Here is a 19,875-nt window from a genome sequence, read left to right as displayed (position 1 = left end):
AGTCCAGCCGTAACCACCCTGCCTCAACAGCGGCTATCAAGAGCCGCACCCACAATCTAAACCAAGCAGTCCCGTTTATTTGTGTATATGTCAGTTACCCCCCGACTATAAAGGGGGCAAATGTGAAACCTTCATTCAGGCCCAGTGGAGATTTAGTCCTAAGTCTGTATATACATTGGCACTCCTTTCTTAGCAGTAGTTTATCAATATCTCCCTTTCTAGTTCCAAGCTAGACTTTTTCAATGCCAAAATGGAGATTGCTGTCACATCTGACTTGTGGAAGTCCCGAATGTCTCGCAAGGGAAGTGTCTTTCTTATTTGTAATGGTCCAAATATGCTCTAGGACCCTTTTTTCGTATCTCTTTTGACACGCCTTGCATCTGTAGCATTTGTACGAGCTTGTCGTTGGGTAAGAAAATGTGTCGGAGATTTGTGTTTCTCAGTAAAGTGGCTGTGCACTAGCATGTCTGACAGACTGTCTGATCTGCTGGCCACTATAGATGGTCAATTGGGTAACAATTTTTGTAGGTCCTAATCCCCTGAGTATATCCAAATACTTGCCCATAATGGACCTTATAGTTGGCCATTGGTTGTTAAATGTGCCGATGCATCCGATTTCCGACATTTGTTGTTCCCTGTCCTCTTCTGGGGAGCAATATAGAAGTGTTTCACGATCTGAATTAAGTGCCCTTTGATCCCCCGTTGTAAAAACCTGTTACGTAAGTCATTCACATCAGAGCAATTTTGTCTCAATCTGTGTGGGGTAAAAGCTAGTATAATGTAAAAGACTGTTAGTAGCTGTAGGTTTCCGATAGACGGTTGTCATGATTGAGCCCATTTCACTCCTTTGTAAAATCAAATCTAAAAACGGTATTTTGTCCCCTCCGAACTCACTAGTAAAATGTAAACCAACATCATTATTATTCAAATAAGAGATCATGCAGTAGAATCTTCTTTACCTACCCGCCAGGCTATTAGTATATCGTCAATATATCTTTTCCAGAGAATTACTCTGGAAAGATAAGGGTTTTTTAATGGGTCTAGGGCAAATTCTTGTTCCCACCAGTCTAGAAAAAAGATTGGCATAGCTGGGAAGGTGGCTGTTCCTTTGGTCTGATGGAAGATCTTGACATCCAATAGGAAGTAATTATGTGTGAGGATAAGTTGCAAGAGTCCAATCAGAAAGATGGCCAGCTTGTCATTGTATTTCTTAACTAGAAAAAAATCTAGCGGCCTGTAGTCCCTTGCCAAGTGGAATGCTTGTGTATTGTGCTTCTACAGCTCTACTTGCCCAATGGCAATCGAGATCCAATTGTATGTCCTGTAATTTCTGAAAGGCATCCTTAGTGTCTTTTAAGTGAGAGGGTAAAGACAAAACAAGGGGGGCCAAGTAAGAGTCCACATCTTTACTCAGGTTTTCAGTTAGCGAATTGTTGCCCGATATAATTTAACGTCCCTGCATTCTTTTGGTCTGTTTATGGACCTTGGGGAGACAACAGAATATAGAAATAGTGCGTTGTTAATTATACAAAAACACAAAATCACATTTAGAAATGACCCCTTCATATTTGCTCAAGAGTCTAGAAGGGTCCTGAGAGTATCTAAATACGATGGGGTGGGGTCCAATTTAAGGACTTCATAACTACTTTTGTCCATTAGGAGATCAAGTGCCATACTTTTATAGTCCACCTTGTACATTAGAACCATATTATCACCCTTATCAGCTGGTTTAATCTGTATAATCACAGTCCTTTAGATCCTCTAAGGCCCTTACTAAATTTGGAGTCAGATTACTCACATTATTGCTTACTCTCAATTTCAGATGTTACCAAATTCACAAATGTATCAATACTTGAATAGGTAGTTATATTTGGAGTAAACAGACTCTGTTTCTTGTGGGACCTAACTCGATCACCACTATTACCAACATCTTCCTCATTCTGTAACGCTTCCAAAATTTGTAAAGTTGGTAGGTCATCACCTGCAAGATCCAACCTTCTCATTAAAAACTCTTCCTTATTTTTAAAAAACTTATGTAATGCAAGTTTGCTAGCAAAAAGATTTATATACTTAACCATTCAAAATTATTTAGATTTTTATTAGGGACAACATTCAAACCTTTTTGTAATAATTCATTATGATCCATATTTAATGAAAAGGAGGACAAATTAACAATCTGTAATTTAAATTCAGAGCCTGTGCCCTGTGCAATTTGTCGTCCTGTGGTAGGAGCGGTTAACTGTTCCTCCTGCCCCTGGACCGATGGTATCCCCAGGTAGCTCAATCCCTCAGCTTTAACTTTGATTGCTTTATTTGTGTCTCCTCTAAGTATTCTCCCAAAAAAGACACCTCTTTTCTTCTGAATTTTCTACTTTCCATCTTAAGGATAGATCTAGGCCCACCCTCTTCACTGTCACTAGTTCTATAATGGTCCTCATCTGAAGAGGAGTCATTTTCAGAAGTCGAATTAGTGTTTTTGGGGTCCCTTTCTCAAGGATTTGGTGTATACGTTTCCCTTCTAATAATCCAATGTGTCCCTCATAAACTTATGTTTTCTTTCTCTTATATATTTACGGAAATTCTCGATGGAGGTTTGTACTTTTAACTCTAACGTTTGAAAAGTAGGGTCATCACTGAACGATTGTGCCTCCTTAACGGCAGTGTCTAATTTCTGATTGGAAGTCTCAAGGATTGCTGTTTCATGTTCCAAGAGAATTCCCATCAGATCGAGAGAGCATTTTGTTAATACACTCTCCCATTTCTGTCAAAAGGAGTCTTCGGTGATGTGTGATGCAGGAGAAATATGTATCCTGAGCCCCCTGGGAATCATGTTGTTTTGCAGGTATTTTTTCAAACTTGCCACCTCCCACGATTTCGTAATCTGCTGTTTATAAGTTTTGGCGAGTTTAAAAAATATTCCTCTAATATCAGTGATGGAATTAAGATCAGACGGTATGGGGTTCGATTGAAAAGCCCCATCCGCCTCTCTTTGCCAGTCTTCCAAATTAATGGGTGTAGATAAGAAACCCGCCATCGAGAAATTCTTCCCCTTTAATCCAAGGCGCCAAAAACTGCAGTATATGTATAGTTAGTTATTTATTCAGTACTTAGTTCAAACAAAAGTTTAATATATATCTAATATTAGTAAATAATTAGATAGTAAATAATGATAACGAAACCAGTAGAATAGAACCAGTAAGACAAACAAATGTTACTAGAGAAAAAAAAAGGGAGTTTCATGCTCATATCATATTTGTGTTGTACTAGCACAAGGTGTCTACCACCCGAGTTCAATATAAACAAAAAGAAAAATTCTGTGCTTTATCTTAAAACTTTATCTTAACTTTTATTGATTCAGTTCATAAATTAAAAAGCCAATTCATTAGACATCACTCAATTTAAAAATTAATAAATTAAAATTTAAAACCACTAGATTATTTCCGGTCCACAGGCTTCTTAATTACTTCCACAGTTCTTCAATCAGTGTTTTAACTTCCCAATTGTAGCCAGACCCAGAGAAATAAAGATAACGGGGGGGTGGGGGGATGGCAATTCATCTATATACACGTTATGTACAAAAAATGAAAGCTTTAGACTTACGTAACAGGTTCACAACGGGGATACCCGAGACGGTGCCTAAACTCGGCCGGCGTGTGCCATACTCGGCCTGCCCTATGCTGCCGGCGTGTGCCATACTCGGCCTGCCCTATGCTGCCGGCGTGTGCCATACTCGGCCTGCCCTATGCTGCCGGCGTGTGCCATACTCGGCCTGCCCTATGCTGCCGGCGTGTGCCATACTCGGCCTGCCCTATGCTGCCGGCGTGTGCCATACTCGGCCTGCCCTATGCTGCCGGCGTGTGCCATACTCGGCCTGCCCTATGCTGCCGGCGTGTGGCATACTCTGCCTGCCCAACGTTACTTCCTTTGAATGGAACCAGAGAGTTTGTCTAAGGTTTTGACTTCCTTCTGTTCTTCCTTAATACCCAGTGATTGGAACATATCGGACTGTAGAACGTTCACTGCTTCTGATTGACTTATGTGTGCACTCTACCGATGGCAAAGAGTCATAGGCTGCGTCCTCCTACCCACTAACCTCCTCCTGAAGAGCACCCTATGAGGAGAGAATTTGGGGGTCCTGTAGTGGAAACGTGGCTGAGTTGAGGGCAGCATCTGTAGATGGTCCACCAGATGTGTCCTGTGGGCATTGCACCATTTATATGGTGGCTAACTTATCTATTGGAGGTCACACCCAAAATGGTTGCTTGCAAAGCGAGAAGCCAGCCAGGCTGGATTTACATTTTTTTATGTTTGGCCTTCCGGGTCTTTGTAAGGTCTCTTAGCTAGGGCCGCAGTGCACTGCAGCATGCTTTTGGTCACTTCTCAATAAAGACAACATTCGGGCATGCCCTACAGTAGTTCTCCCGATCATTTGTAATAAAGTTAGAAGAATATAAAATGAAAATAAAGAGTACAATAAAATAAAACTGTTCCCTATACATCCTACATCCTGGAAGCAGGATACCAAAGAACTGTCGGAGGTGGGGTTAATGTAGGAATGAGAAGGACCATGGGGGAACAACTCACATTTAAATTTCTAAAAAGCAATCCTGCCTCCTAGACTCCTAGAGGGAAGCGTGCATTAACTTTAGTGTCCCTGTGCTGCCTAGGGACTCCCGTAGAGATATTGGGCTAATGCCACACCTTGTATATGGCGTATATTTTCGACAAGCGGAAAAACACGCCAAAAATACGCGCCATACACTCCTACCTGTGCTTCCAAATGAATGGAATATGCTCGGGTGCAGGCTCATGTAGCTGATATGTAGCACCTGCGTATTTCATTCGAGTGCAGGCACAGGAAGGGGCATTTTTGAGCATATGGAGTGTATTCTCGGCAAGCGTTTTTCGGCTTGCCGAAAATACGCTTCATACACAACGTGTGGCATTAGCCTAAAGATCATTATTGCAATCAGCACAAGCATGTTCAGCTGAGGTTATGCTAATGAGAAATTGCTATGGTTGATAAATGTGTCCCCTAACAACAAAACTGCATTTAACGTTTTCCTTATCAAATGATGCAAAATACAAAGAAAAAATGTTCAATACTTTAACCCTTTCACTGCCAGCCAATTTTGGTCAAAGCAGAACTTTTATTACCAGACAGTTTTTAAACATTTGGCAGTCTTTCATTTTAGGGGCCTTTCCACAGGGGGACTTTTAGTTTACAGAGGAAAACAATATATTGTTTTTTTACAAGACAACCTAAGCTTTGAAAAAATGGTAGACTTTGTGTGTCTTAAATTATTCAATTTCTAATAAAAATGAAAAATATAATATAAACACATACAAGAAAAAAAATTATGTTATGCACAATAAACAACTGATTTTGGAAAATCTCTGATTGCACCAAAACCAAATATATATGGTTTTATGAAGATTTTTCACTTGTATTAGGTCAAAAACTCCCAGCAGTACACTACCAAATTTCCAAAGCACTGCTCCAGAAAGCTGCATACTGTAGAAATCCAGGCCGAAAATTCCTCTGTAAATTTGTGGAAAGAACAGTTGCAATGCTTTCCTAAAGTTATTGGTTTTAATCAAAATTTGAGAAATTTTTGAAAAATCTCTTCAAAGCCTCCAGTCTATAGCATCTTATCTCCTACAGGTCATAAGATAACCAGATAAAACATCCTAAATATGAACGCCAGGGGTCCACTGAACAGTTTGATGCCCAATATGCATATATTTATATAAGTATGTATGAACCCTAATTGAAATTTAGTGCATTTGAATTTTCTTAGGTGCTAACTCAGCTTCTGCAAATAAAACTCCCTTTTGCGTATTATGTGTTGTAAGACCCCCTAAATGTACAGTGACCCCTGAAAACCCATATATTTTTTGAAAGTACACATTCTGATAAATCCAACATGGGTAAAGAGTCCTTTCTACCCCACAGTGCCAATCTGCAAATCTTTCCTAAAGTTAGCGGGTTTTTATGACAATTCTGAAAATCGTCTATGTTATCTGGGAGATATGATGCTTGAAAGTGGAAGCTTTGAGGCATTTTTCTTGAATGTTCCTAAAAATTAATAGAAACTGCTAAATTCAGGAAAGCATTGCTGTTTGGTACTTAGGAGTTGAACGACATGGTTAAAGATTTTGGATTTGGCAGAATGTGTACTTTTAAAAAAATATATGTTTTCCTGGGGTAAACCTAATGTTCCATGATTTTTGGCTTTGGAATTTAAAGTATGCTGTATTCTGCTGTAATGCTTAAAAAATTTGGTAATTTACTGATGGGAGCTTTTGATATATAGAATCATAAATCTCCATAAAACTATACATATCAGGCACAGGCAAATTTGGGAGACATGAGGCTTTCCAAATTAGTTGAATTTGTGTCCATAAAATAAGTTTGGTATAAATCCCTATATCATGAAAATTATTATAATTTTTTTTTTTTTTAATTTAGAGCTCTAAATCTTGTTCCAAAAGTGGAAATAGACAAAAACGCAGATTTGGAAAGCTCAGGTTCTCCTGAAAAAAACAATATATTGTTTTCGTACCAAAACATCCCCCACACCCCCAGTAAATGCCCCTAAAATAAGAGAGCACAGAATCTTTATAAAATGACCGGCACTGAGAGGAACTGAAATGTGAAATTCTGCTGGCACTTAAAGGCTTGGAATTAACCAGTGATACACCAACAGGTTATAGGTACATACATATTTACACTTTTCTTTAATGAGTCTCTCCTTAATTGGATCTAAGATTTCATATTCATAATGATCATTCTCACCTTGCAGGAGCTCTCAGCATATTTGGACAGGTATCCGGGTTGTACACAGCCTGTAAAGACTCACAGTCCTGATATGATAAGTTGTGTGTTTTTGTAATTCCTGAGAAAGAAATAGTTACACCATAATTTAGCTTTTGGTAACCTCTATCCAGTAATTCTTGACTAAAAGTACCTTAGATGAGCCCCAATACATTAAACTGGTTAATTAAAACAGAAAAAAGTAAGATACTTTTATAAGATAATTTTTCCTTCACAAAGAGGAGCCACACATCATTTAGTGGTATCAGACACATTTACATTTATGCTATAAAGTCTTAGAAATTACTACAGAATACGACAGCAATATTAGCACAAATTAGAAATGAATCCCTTACTACTAATTACTAGTAGTAAAACTACTAGTACTAGAAATATATCATGCACACAAGTCTTAGTGGACACTTAATTAAACCTCTTTCATAGTTTAAGATATTAACCTTTTCTGTGTCAGCCTTTGGCCTTGTTTAGAAGCTGAAATTTTGAGGTTTTTTTTTCACCATAACAATTTTAAATATAGAAATAAAGGTTGCGAATAACATAAAAATCTATGTTACATGTATCGGACATGTAAGGGATCTTTTCGTAATTTGGATCTCCAGACCTTACGTCTACTTAAAAATTATTTAAACATGAAACCCAATAGGATTGTTTTGCCCCCAATAAGGATCCATTATATATCTTAGCTGGGATCAAGTACAAGGTACTGTTTTAGTATTATAGAGAAAAAGGAAGTAATTTTTTTTTAAAAAATTATTATTTCATTAAAATGGAGTCTATGGGAGATGGCCTTTCTGCAATACGGAGCTTTCTGGATAATAGATCCCATTCCCAGCTTAAAGGGATACTGTCATGATTTTTATGGTGTACTTTAAGTACGCTAAGTTTCAATAATCAAAATAAATACCAATAAATATATACCTAATACATAAATAAATATAAATAATAAATACCAATAAAATTATATTAATTGCGGCTTAGTAAATGTCACCATAACTTTAAGCTTATCTAGTAATAATAATTTAGCTGTCTAATTGTCACACACACAAAAGGTCACTGATTAATCATTCCCATGCTAGCCATATGTCCTTTTATGTTTACTTTACTTTTTATGTGCAGGTATTGGATAAGATGATGTACCTTGAAACTGCAGGGGCATCACCCCCGCCCTGGGGCACAAAAGAAGGCACTGTTAGTGGGGCTGGTGGGTTTGCATGAATCGTTAGCCGGGTGGTCCCAAAAGAGAAGCGGGCAAGAAGGGGGCGCGTGACGTCACTTAATGCATAGGCACACAGAAGAGCGTACTATTAGGTAGCCTGGGGGGCCTGGAGGTGCTGGCGCAAGGGGCGTCAGGCTTTTTGTTTAAAAAACGGTGTGTATTTCTCCTGACTCGTGTATAAGCCGAGGGTACATTTTTCAGCACGTTTTTGGTGCTGAAAAACTCGGATTATACTAAGGTATATACGGTACACTGTTTACTCTACCGTTTAAAATTTAATTCTTGAACCAACAAATATATTTTTTCAGTTGTAATATTGGTGTGTAGGCAACCATCTCAGTGCATTGTGCCCGAGTCTGAGCTTTCAGTAAGAGTCAGCACTACACATTAAAACTGCTTTCAGGTTACCTATTGTTTCTCCTACAGAGACAGTTCTGCCTGCGTGAGCCTGTATTCTTGGTGAAATGTATGCTGAATATGGGGGGGGGGTTGTTTGAAGATTTAAATGTAACTGATTATGTATCAGAAAATAAATGGCCACTGGGTGAAAGCTGCCATTTGCTTTAGGAAAATGTGATGGTCCTAGAAAACAGAGGGGATATATGCAGTACAAATAATGCTATTTGGGTGGAGGAGACCTGCCCAACTAATATACATTATAGGCAAATGTAGGCTTTGCATGTCTTTTAAAGGCATTAACAGAATTTGCCATTACAACATCACTAGGAAGGGCATTCCACAACCTCACTGCCCTCACCTACACTGCTTCAAATGGTAACTCCGTTCCATTTGGTGCGTTGATTATTTTTATGGGAAAAAAAAAAAGAACACCCCCTACCTGCCTATAATCCCCTTTGCAAGCGCCTCTTTTCCAGAGAAAAAAACCCGAACCTCTCTGTACTCTCTCGGGCTCATTAATATCCTTGTTAAGGACTGGAGCCCAAAACGGCACTGCATACTCAAGGTGAGGCCTTACCAGGGACCTATAAAGAAAGGTCTTTTGTTTCTTTAGTGAGGTACCTAACAACTTATGCAGTGTTAGGTTTCCTTGTGTTTTTCCTGTATACCTAAGGTCTAGAACATATCTGCTAATAATGCCTATACCGCCTCTGTTTGAGATTTCTGTGTGACCCCCGACACCTGCGGAGGTGTTTCTGAATCCTCCCAGTCGCTTGTGTCCTCCAGTAAGGCTCCTTCATCCTCACCTGAGGAAGGATCCTTGTCCTCCTCAGTTTGAATGGTTGGTAGGGAGGTTAGGGCTTTGGAGGTAGAGGGAGTATGTTGTACTTGTAGGTTTGCAAGTTTTTCTATGGAAGCTGACATGGTGAGTAGGGATGCTTGGAAAGGTTGGAACCAGTCAGTCACCTGTGACACTGTTTGTCCTGCTGGCTTGTTTAGTGTTAGCTTTGCCTTTTTTGGCAAACATGCTGTTTGGCCCTGAGTCTTCTGTATGATTTTTTGCTTGGGGTTAACGGATCAAGCTTTGTTGTAAATTTGTTTCCTCTGATGGGACTTGCAGAGGTGCATTTGGGTCTGATGCCTTGTTAGGCAGTTGATCAATTAAAAAAGTATACCACAAATGGAAATAAAGTATGCAGAGGAATAGGTAATAGACCTATATAACCACAAATGCAATTATTGCAATTATTGCGAATAGCTTATTCGCTAACTGCACTGCACAATACCTTTTGTATGTTATTTTGGTGCATTGATTTTGGTGCATTTTTAGCCATTTTATTGCATTTTCAATTCTGCATAGGTTTGGGGGTTTTTTTGCTTGATTTTTACTTAATTTGGCCAAGTACTGATTTTGGTGGTAATATCGGATTTTTGTGATTTTATTGTATTCCAAATAATTGTTACTTGTTTTTGCTCATGAAAAATGTGTCTGCTATATATTGATTTGATGCCTCTACATGACACACGTTTTAGTAAATCTATGCATATTGGGCATCAAGCTGTTCAGGAGACCCCAGGCGTTCATATTTAGAATATTTTATGCCAATGCATTATGAAAAATAATTACGAAAACTGCAACCTTTGAAACAATTTTAAGAAATGACATAAAAACCTATACATTAAGCTTAGTTTTGTTGTTTGATGCTTTGCCATACAAAGACATAGTTACCAATTTTAGATTTGGTAGAAGGTATGATGTTTTCTGGGGTCAACTTATTTGCCACAAATAAATCAGGCGCTATACGTTTTGATAGTAGGAATATATGCCATGATATATGTATGCACATGAACTTCTTTTGGGGGTCTCTAAATATTTTGGTAATCCTATGCACAATGGGCATTCATATTTAGGATGAATTTCTTGGTACCAAATGCTATGTGGGAGATAAAGTGTGAGAAAGTGGAAGTTTTGGGGTGATTTTTAGGTATTTCATCGAAACCACCAATTTTGGGAAAGCATTACGATCCAGTAGATTGGGATAAAAAGATATGGTTACCCATTTTAAATTTGCCCGAATGAGTACTTTCCACAAACATTGTCGTCTTCGGAATGATAGCAGTCATGAAAAAACAGGTGTCAATTATGGCCCTTATTAAAAAGGAAGGCAGCAAATGCTAGTTATAATGTATATCTCTCAAACAAATGGGTCTGAAAATGGGTTGTTCCAGATATTGCTCAGAAATACAATGTACTTTGATTAAAAAGTTTATTGGAGAGGGGAAAACATATAAAGAAGTTCAGAAAATGATAGGCTGGCTTAGCTAAAATGATCTTAAATGCTTTAAAATGGCAACCAAAACCTCAAAGGTGTAGAAGAAAATGGAAAACTACTATTCAAATGGATAGAAGAATAGCCAAAATGGCAAAGAATGGCAATGATCAGCTCTAGGAAGATCGAAGAAGGCCTAAAGTTACCTGTGAGTACTGTTACAATTAGAAGACGCCTATGTGAAGCCAAGCTATCGACAAGAAGCCCCGCAAAGTCCCATTGTTGAAAAAAAAAAATACATGTGCTGAAGAGATTACAATTTGCCAAAGAACACACTGCCTGGCCTAAAGAAAAATGGTGCAAACTTTTGTAGACTAATAAGAGCAAGATAGTTCTTTTTGGGTCTAGGGGCTGCAGACAATTTGTCAGACGACCCCCAAACACTGAATTTAAGCCCCAGCACACTATGAAGACAGTTAAGCATGTTGGCGCAAGCATCATGATATGGGGATGTTTCTCATACTAAAGTTTTGGGCCTATTTTTTTTTTGCATATCAGGGATCATGGATCAGTTGAAATACTTCAAAATACTTGAAGAGCTTGTGTTGCCTTATGCAGAAAAGGAAATAACCTTGAAGTGGTTGTTTTAGAAAGATAACGATTTCAAACACACCCGTAAACAAGCAACGTCTTGGTTTCAGACCAACAAGACTGACATTGAGTGGCCAGCTCCTAACCTTAATCAAATAGAAAACTTGCAAGTAACATCAAAAATGCTATTTCTGAGGCAAAACCAAGAAATGTAGAGAAACTGAAATGTAGTCCAAACATCCTGGGCTGAAAAACCTGTTCAGAGGTGCAAGAAGTTGGTTGACTCCATGCAACATAGAAAGGCAGTGGTTATCAGAAACAGTGGTTTTACAACTAAATATTAGTTCAGTGATTCAAAGGAAAGGAAAATCTTGAAACATGTTTCAGTTTATACAGTGAAAAAGTTTGTAAAGAAAAATGCAGACACTTTTTTTTTTTTTTTAACAGTCTATTATTCCCATGTTGCTCACCAACCCATTGAATGTTGCTCCCCGTGGCCTCAAAGCAGGTGCTCATTTTTTAATTTCTGGTAAGGAGGCAAGTTTTGGTTGCATAAAAACCAAGCATAATGTCAAGCAGAGCCTTCTGTAGGCTGCCAGTCCATGTAGGGGCTACTAAGTAGCCAATTATAGCTCTTACTGGCACCCCCAGGAACCTTTTTCATGCTTGTGTTGCTCCCCAAGTTTTTTTCCATATAAATGTGGCTCGCGGGTATAAAAGGTTGGGGATCCCTGGAATAGAATGTACAGTGTTCCCAATGCATTTGCATGTATGGTAATAAAAGCTATTACAAGGATTTTGAGCTTTATTCACTGCTATGATTCTAAACACAACTGTAAATGATTTGGGGAGTTAATGTATTTTTTTGTGTTTTTAACCATCAAAAATGCAGTACATGGTGAATTTTCATTAGCTGAAGTGATCTCCAGGACACTTCATTTTGGGCTCTCTAAATGCTAGATACTTTGGTAATCCTATGCACATTGGGCATCAAACTGTTCAGTGGACCCTTGGCATTCATGTTTAGGATGTTAGCAGCATCCATGCATGCAACTAACAAGTAACACCGGTTTCGATGAGTTGCATGATACTTTGGTAATACTATATATATATATATATATATATATATATATATATATATATATAACTCATATATATATATATATATATATATATATATATATATATATATATATATATATTTATTTATTTTTTTTAATTGTGTCTAATTACGATACTGTATATCTATAACAATTTTTCATGGTAATGTATATTTAAACTATGTATTTTACACGTATTATAACCTGTGGTTGTATGTTTGGTAATTTTTAGTACAGGTATAGGACTCATTATCCAGAATGCTCGGGACCAAGGGTATTCCGGATAAGGGGTCTTTCTGTAATTTGGATCTCAACAACTTAAGTCTACTAAAAAATCAATAAAACATTAATTAAACGCAATAGGATTGTTTTGCATCCAATAAGGATTATTTATATCTTAGTTGGGATCAATTCCAAGGTACCGTTTTATTTCTACATAGAAAAAGGAAATCAGTTTTACAATTCTGAATTATTTGATTATAATGGAGTCTATGGGAGACGGGCTTTCCGTAATTCGGAGCTTTCTGGATAATGGGTTTCCGGATAAGGGGTCCGATACCTGTACTCTAAAATGCAGCTTTTTTTTCTAGCTCTGGACACTTTACAGCGCTTTTTGGCACTTTCACTTGCTTTCTGGCTTCTGCCATTTTTGGCACTTCACCTTGAGGTCACTTCCTATTGATTTCATGATTTTAGATATTTAACGGTGTGTGGTATAAGCATAATTGCCTTGAGAAAGGTCCCAATGTGGACCGAAATGTAACGTTGGCTGTTTTAAAAATACAAGTTTTTTTCACTAGAGATCTCGGTGTTAATGGTCATTTCTGAAGTATTGGAACCCTTTACTGTGCACCCGAGGTATGATATGTAGCGGTGTGCCATCGTATGTATATGCACACACACATATTTTGATTCATTTTTAAAAACCACTTCTGGATCCACTAAGATTGAAGGTTTTTTTTACAGATAAAAGTTTGAACATATCTTTTTTCATCCCAAATTACTATGTTTTCTCAAAACTATTACAGCATTTTATCATCCACATATTATGTACTAAAACCCCATCTTAAATATGAAAGCCAGGGGTCTTTGGAACAATTTGAAAACCCAATGAAAGCAACAACAAAAATTACAAAAGTAATTACATAGTATGATTAGCAAAACACTTGATACAGTAAAAAAAAAAGTTATGAAAAAAAGTTACTGTGCAAAAGCCCCCCAAAGCAAAAGTGTATTTGTTAGTATAAAGATGAAGTGTGGCACTCATAGGGCCAGGCAGGCTGGCAGAACATACTAAAGGCCAACAGAATCGGGGGGGAGGGGGAGGGAGGCATTGTTGTGCACTCCAGGTAGTAAGACAACAGTAAAAATGTGATTTCCATGTCTGCTATTGTCCTGGGCCCCTGGAGTGTAGAGCATAGGGTGCCTACGATTACACAACTTTCTGCTTGTTGCCTTGGGGCAGGAGAAACAGCTGAAAACATTAGGCTTACTTTAAAGTGGACCTGTCACCTTAAGAAATAATTTCAAATTGTTTTCTATTGTGTTTGGCAAGCAAAATAAACTTTACTTACACTATATAAATTATTTTAATCTTATTTTCTTCAGCCTTGGAATTTACAATTGCAGCAAGCAGGCAGGGGCCATTTTGTGGACACTGTTATCAAAGCAGGCATTGCATCACGCTAAAATCTTGTTTCTGTGCCATATGGGGGGACCTGAGGCCCATGTCCCTGCACTGGTTACACAATTAGATGGGGAATGGGAGGAGGGCAGCAACATCTAAGAAGTTCTGAATTGAAAGTGAAAGTAACTGTCTGCCCCACCTCTATGCCTAAGGCATAGAGGCGGGGCAGGCATTATATGATTGACAGCTGGAATTTTAAAATGCTTTTATAATGGGTATGGATGTAGTAATAAAAAAAATTATTTTGGGTTTCATGTTTAATTTGAAAAGGACTTTTATTATACAGCTTTTTATGTCTGGGTGACAGGTCCACTTTAACCCTTTGCCATTTCGGTTCCCCTCAGTGCCAGACGTTTTGTAAACATTCTGTGCTCTCTCAATTTAGGGGCTTTTACTGGGGGAAGGGTTAAGTTTAGATAGGCAAACTATATATTGTTTTTTTCAGGAGAACCTGAGCTTTCCATATCTGCCTGAGTTTTTGTGTATTTCCACTTCTGGAACAACATTTAGAGCTCGAAATACGAAAAAAAAAAAATTGATATTTTTCATAATATAGGGATTTATACCAGAAACATTTTATTTTATGGACAAAAATTCAACTGATTTGGAAAGCTTCATGTCTCCCGAACGTGCCAATACCAGAAATGTATAGTTTCATGGAGATTTCTGCCTTCTATAGATCAAAAACTGTATATTACCAAATTTTCAAAGCATTACAGCAGAATATGACATACTTTAGATTCCAAAGCCAAAAATCCTGGAACATTAGGTTTACCCCAGGAAACCATATATTTTTGAAAAGTACACATTCTGCCGAATCCGAAATTGGTAACCATGTCTTTCATCTCCTAAGTACCAATGCTTTCCTGAATTTAGCAGTTTCTATAAAAAATTATGAAAATTCAAAAAAAATAAATCACCTCAAAGCTTTCACTTTCAAGCACCTTATCTCCCACATAGCATTAGGTACCAAGAAAACACATCCTAAATATGAAAGCCAAGGGTCCACCGAACAGTTTGATGCCCATTGTTACATAGTTACATAGTTACATGTGCATAGGATTACCAAAGTATCTGGAATTTATAGACTCCAAAAGGAAGTTACATACAAATTGCCCCGGAGATCTCTTTAGCTACTGAAAATTCAACATGATTACTGCATTTTCTGTGGGGTAAAAACACCAAAAAATACATTGACCCCCCCAAACCCATATATTTTCGGAAAGTGCACATTCAGGCGAATTAAAAATGGGTATCCATGTCTTTCTACTCCAAACTACAGATTCGCAATCCTTTCCCAAAATTGGCAGTTTTAATGAAATACCTGAAAATCGCATCGAACCTTCCATTTTCAAGCACCTTATCTCCCACATAACATTAGGTACCAAGATAACACATCCTAAATATGAAAGCCAAGGGTCCACCGAACAGTTTGATGCCCATTGTAGGATCACCGATGTATCTGGCATTTAGAGACCCCAAAAGGAAGTTTGTGCATAGAAAGTGAATACGCTGCAATATAAGCTACCGGTATGTGTATTATGTGCCATAAGACCCCCTAACAGTACGTAGACCCTAGAAAACCATATATTTTCTGAAAGTACACATTCTGACAAAACAAAAATGGGTAAATACATCTTTCTACTGCAAACTACAAAGCTATTCTAAACAGAACGGTTTTTATGAAAATTGTCACAAAGCTTGCATTTTACTAAATATGAACGCCAGGGGTTTACTGAACAGTTTGATGCCCTATATGCATAGATTTACCAAACTATGTGGTGTACAGGGGCACCCAAATAAAAATAGTGCATATGAATTTTCACATATGACGCTCCGGCTTGTGCAATTTTTTCACCCGGTATGTGTATTATGTGGCATAAGAACCCCTAACAGTACGAAGACCATAGAAAACCATATATTTTCCAAAAGTACACTTTCTGACAAAACAAAAATGGGCAAATACCACTTTCTACTGCAAATTACCAAACTACAAAGCTATGCTAGACAGAACGGTTTTTATAACATTTCGGAAAATCGTCACAAAGCTTGCATTTTGCCCCATTATGTACCCTCGCTGCTCCGCTCGCAAACCCGGAAGTGCAGCAGGACGTAGAATCTACGTTAATCTAGGGTTAAAGGACAAGTACACCCACCACAATACAATTTAATCAGTGAACAGTCTCTTTGAAATCCCTAAATATGCCATTACGGTCATTCAACTTTTAAAGGGGAACTCTGGCTTCTAAACCAAAATTTGTTAACGAGCCTCACACAACAAAATCCCCTAATATAGGTATAACCGTAAGATGTTCCTTTAAAAAGAAAGAATAAACACCATTTTTATATTTAGAAATCCAGCTGCAAAACAGTTCTTTTCTTTCTGCATCATTTGAAATCCTGGCAGGGGAGTAGGGACTAAACCACTGATGTTACAATTTGTAACAACTTCTCCACAGCTTACAGATAGCATCCAGGAACTGCATAACCACAATGCACTGCGATGTACATCGCATATGCAGGGAATTGTGGGGTTTGGTGGATGCAGGCTGAAGGCAGGCAGAGGACAGTCGATTACTGTTACATTTTACTTGAGTCGCAAAAGCAGTCAGATAGAACCACAGGAGAACAGAGCACCGGGCTTAGGTAACTGTTCCAAACAGTTACCTTATTATTAAATTAAATATCATGAAAAAGCTGCATTTTTTTTTTTTAATTGAAGCATAATGTATAGTTGCTTGAAATTATGTTTATTTTTCAAAAAGCTTAATTTGTGCTTGCATGGAGGAGTTCCCCTTTAACAGTAAGGCTGCAGCATCCAGTTAATCACTTAGGATTCTTTCTCCTCCTCTAACCCCCTCATCCCTCAGGAATTTACTTTGGCTGTTGGCTAGTGAGCATGCTCAGTTCTTCTGAACTCATATTACTAAACATGCCCGCCAGTCTACCAGTCAATAAAGATATGGCATTGTTGGTTTCCACAGAAGCTCTGCTTTAGCCATTTCCTAACCTCCTCCTAAGCTTAGTTTAACCATTATGGTGCTCAATGCAAGCTGGATTTTTGGTAAAGTAAGTTCTGCCTGTGAAAACCTCCATTCTTTATGAACTTTATGCTGTGTAAGGGTCTTTTTGCACATGTGCTGTTTGCAGAGGTAATTGTCTCTGATGATGTGTCAGAGGGAAAATGGCCACGGGGTAAAAGATGCTATTTACTTTAGGAAAATGTGATGATGCTGGGGAGGGGATATATGCTGTACAAATGATGTGTTTGTGGTGGGGCCAATTTCTATACATTGAAAAAACACCAAGTAGAGTTTACATGTCCTTTAAAAGCAGTCCTGCATTTCCAACATTTCACTCTCCTTGCCATCCACCACAAGTAACTATATAAACAAGTATACAAGCCAGCAGGAGGTGGGTGGGGGTCTGCGATAGCTTGTACATGCAGTTGAGGGGATTAGGCCCGGGAATATTTGCTGGGAGGGGCCAATTTGAATTAAGTTACAACACAGATTTTAATGAAAAACTTCAAAATATGTCAGATGCTACAGTTTAGATAGCCATGAACAATTGAACAGCTAATGCTAAGTTTCATGTCAGGTGCTACAGTCAAGTTTTAACTGCATTTGTATTTCTAGCCAATGTAATTCTAAAAACATGATGACAATTTTCACTGGATTCTCCTTAGGCGCATTTTTAACAAAATTATTAATTGTCCCTTTCAAGGGGGTCTATAGACACTTCAAAATCATTTTAATAAAAACAAGTCTTGTGCTGATTGTATGTTTAGCCTATTATTTCTTTTTTTTTTTTTTGCTATTTTTTTTAGATAATTTAAGCTACTTTATGTTTGTTTTTTGCAAGGTAGTACATAGGTAATCCACCTGCATAATGGACTTCTGCTTACAAAGTAGCCTAATTATCTAAATCAGAACAAAAAGTATTTTCCTGTATAGCTTGAGAAACAAAAACCAAAGCACATGCCCTTTTCATTAAAGAAGAACTATAACCCCAGGTGCAAAAAGCACCTTTAACTATAATTGCCTAGACCCCACCCTCACCTCTCCCTTATCGCATAATAGTTTAAGTTTACACTCTGTCCCTATCGCTAACCACTAGCTAAAAATGGAGAGAAACGCAGCCACGTACCTCGCCAACATCTTCTTACCAACTGAAGACACTTCGGATCTCTCTGCCGATACGATCCTGCATGCACAGTTGAAGCGGATTTCCTGCTACCTCCAACTGCGCATGTGCAAGCAGGTTAGATGTCTTCAGTTGGTAAGAAGATGTCAGCAAGGTATGCGGCTGCGCTTCTCTGATTTTTTGTTTAGCTAGCGGTTAGCGAGTGTAAACTTAAAAACTATGCGATAAAAGGAGAGGTGAAGGTGGTCTAAGCAATGATATTTAAGGGGGCTTTTTGCACCCGGGGGCCATATTTCCCATTTAAGCTTGCAATAATTTTAAATAGTCATAATTCTGACATAATTCTCAAATCGTACCACTTAACATTCAGGCGTGCTTCCTCTGATGTGGGCTTATTGACAGTATGCCAAAAATCAGATTGGTGAGCCATTGCAAATATGCCACTCTGGATGGTAATCCAAAAATAAAATTTTGTCTAATGAAATTAATATTTGAGCAGAAAACATTCATAGGCTTCAGAAAGCATAAGTTCAAGAGTATGTCAAAAATTTAAGCACAAACCATATTTGCACAAAAGTTGGATGACTAGTCGACTCTTTTCTGCATTGAGGCTGATAAGACATTTTTCTACAGTCTTCTCCAAAGATGGGAGGGAGCGGAAAACACTAATCACTGTCTGAAAAATGTAAAAAGAAAAAAAAAAGAATTTTCTATTTAAGAATTTTCATAAGAAATTAAGCAACTAAGGCTTAAAAATGCATTAAGAATGCAAGTCAAAATGTAAAAAGCATACAGCCCAATAGTCCTCCTATTGTTTAGTAAAAACGCCACACTTTTGGCTCACCTAATCAAATATTTACTCAGTCACACTTACTTCACATTTTCTAGAACAGGCAGCCATCTATAAAAAGGTATTCTCCCTTCCTTTCCCTCCTTGCTTCATATTGCACGTGTTTGATTCTAAATATGAACGCCTAAATATGAACGCCCCCCCCCCCCCCCCCCCCGCAGATCCACTTTTGAGCCTACAGGAAGGACAGAGAGATTTCAGTGATGTCACTGGAGTCTTCACACTGCTGTAGGCTGCCAGCACCATATCTCAGAGAAGCAAGCAGGGATCTGGAAATTTAGATATGCAGTAAGTACTTAAAAAGAATGCCTTTAGACTTACTTTTAAAAATTTATATTAACCTTTCATTGTCCTTTAAGAATGTAAGAATTTTCATAAGAAATTAAGCAACTAAGGCTTAAGGAAGGATCAATGCTTCAGAGGCAGGTTTTCATTATCTGTTACAAGTTTGCCATATAGGTGATGTCTTACCTTCATGTGAATCTTGCAGTGGCAGGTTCCACCTGTTGCCTCATAACTGTGGAAAAACAGGGGTGCAAGTGTGAAAGAGGCATAAGCTGATCGCGATGAATTGACAGAGCGCAGACAAAGCTAAAAAAGAAAAAACCAAGGGAAACAAGGTAAAAAAATTATCTTTGTACAGATCCATATGCTACTTAGCTCATTTGTCAACTAAAAAAAAAAATGTATATATAGTCATTACTGCTACAGACCAAGGAAAAAACCACAGACAACAGTGTCAGTTAACAATCCAAGCAAACTGTTTATTATTGCATTC

General features: G+C 38.0%; 1 protein-coding gene across 3 annotated transcripts in view; it reads right to left on the bottom strand.

Moving 5' to 3' along the window:
• rad9a (RAD9 checkpoint clamp component A) overlaps positions 1-19,875 on the bottom strand; it is a 72,837-nt gene that overhangs the window by 28,369 nt on the left and 24,593 nt on the right. For all 3 annotated transcript variants that reach the window (XM_018095342.2, XM_018095339.2, NM_001005810.1), the window contains 3 exons: positions 19,569-19,688; positions 18,809-18,923; positions 6,800-6,899 (listed from right to left, as the gene is read on the bottom strand). In XM_018095342.2, coding sequence (XP_017950831.1) covers positions 6,800-6,899; positions 18,809-18,923; positions 19,569-19,688 — 335 coding nt within the window. The remainder of the gene's footprint in view (positions 1-6,799; positions 6,900-18,808; positions 18,924-19,568; positions 19,689-19,875) is intronic.

Source organism: Xenopus tropicalis, chromosome 7 (assembly GCF_000004195.4).
Source record: "Xenopus tropicalis strain Nigerian chromosome 7, UCB_Xtro_10.0, whole genome shotgun sequence".
Lineage (NCBI taxonomy): Eukaryota > Metazoa > Chordata > Amphibia > Anura > Pipidae > Xenopus > Xenopus tropicalis.
Note: the sequence above shows the minus strand (reverse complement) of the source record. Positions and strands in the feature narration are given on the sequence as shown.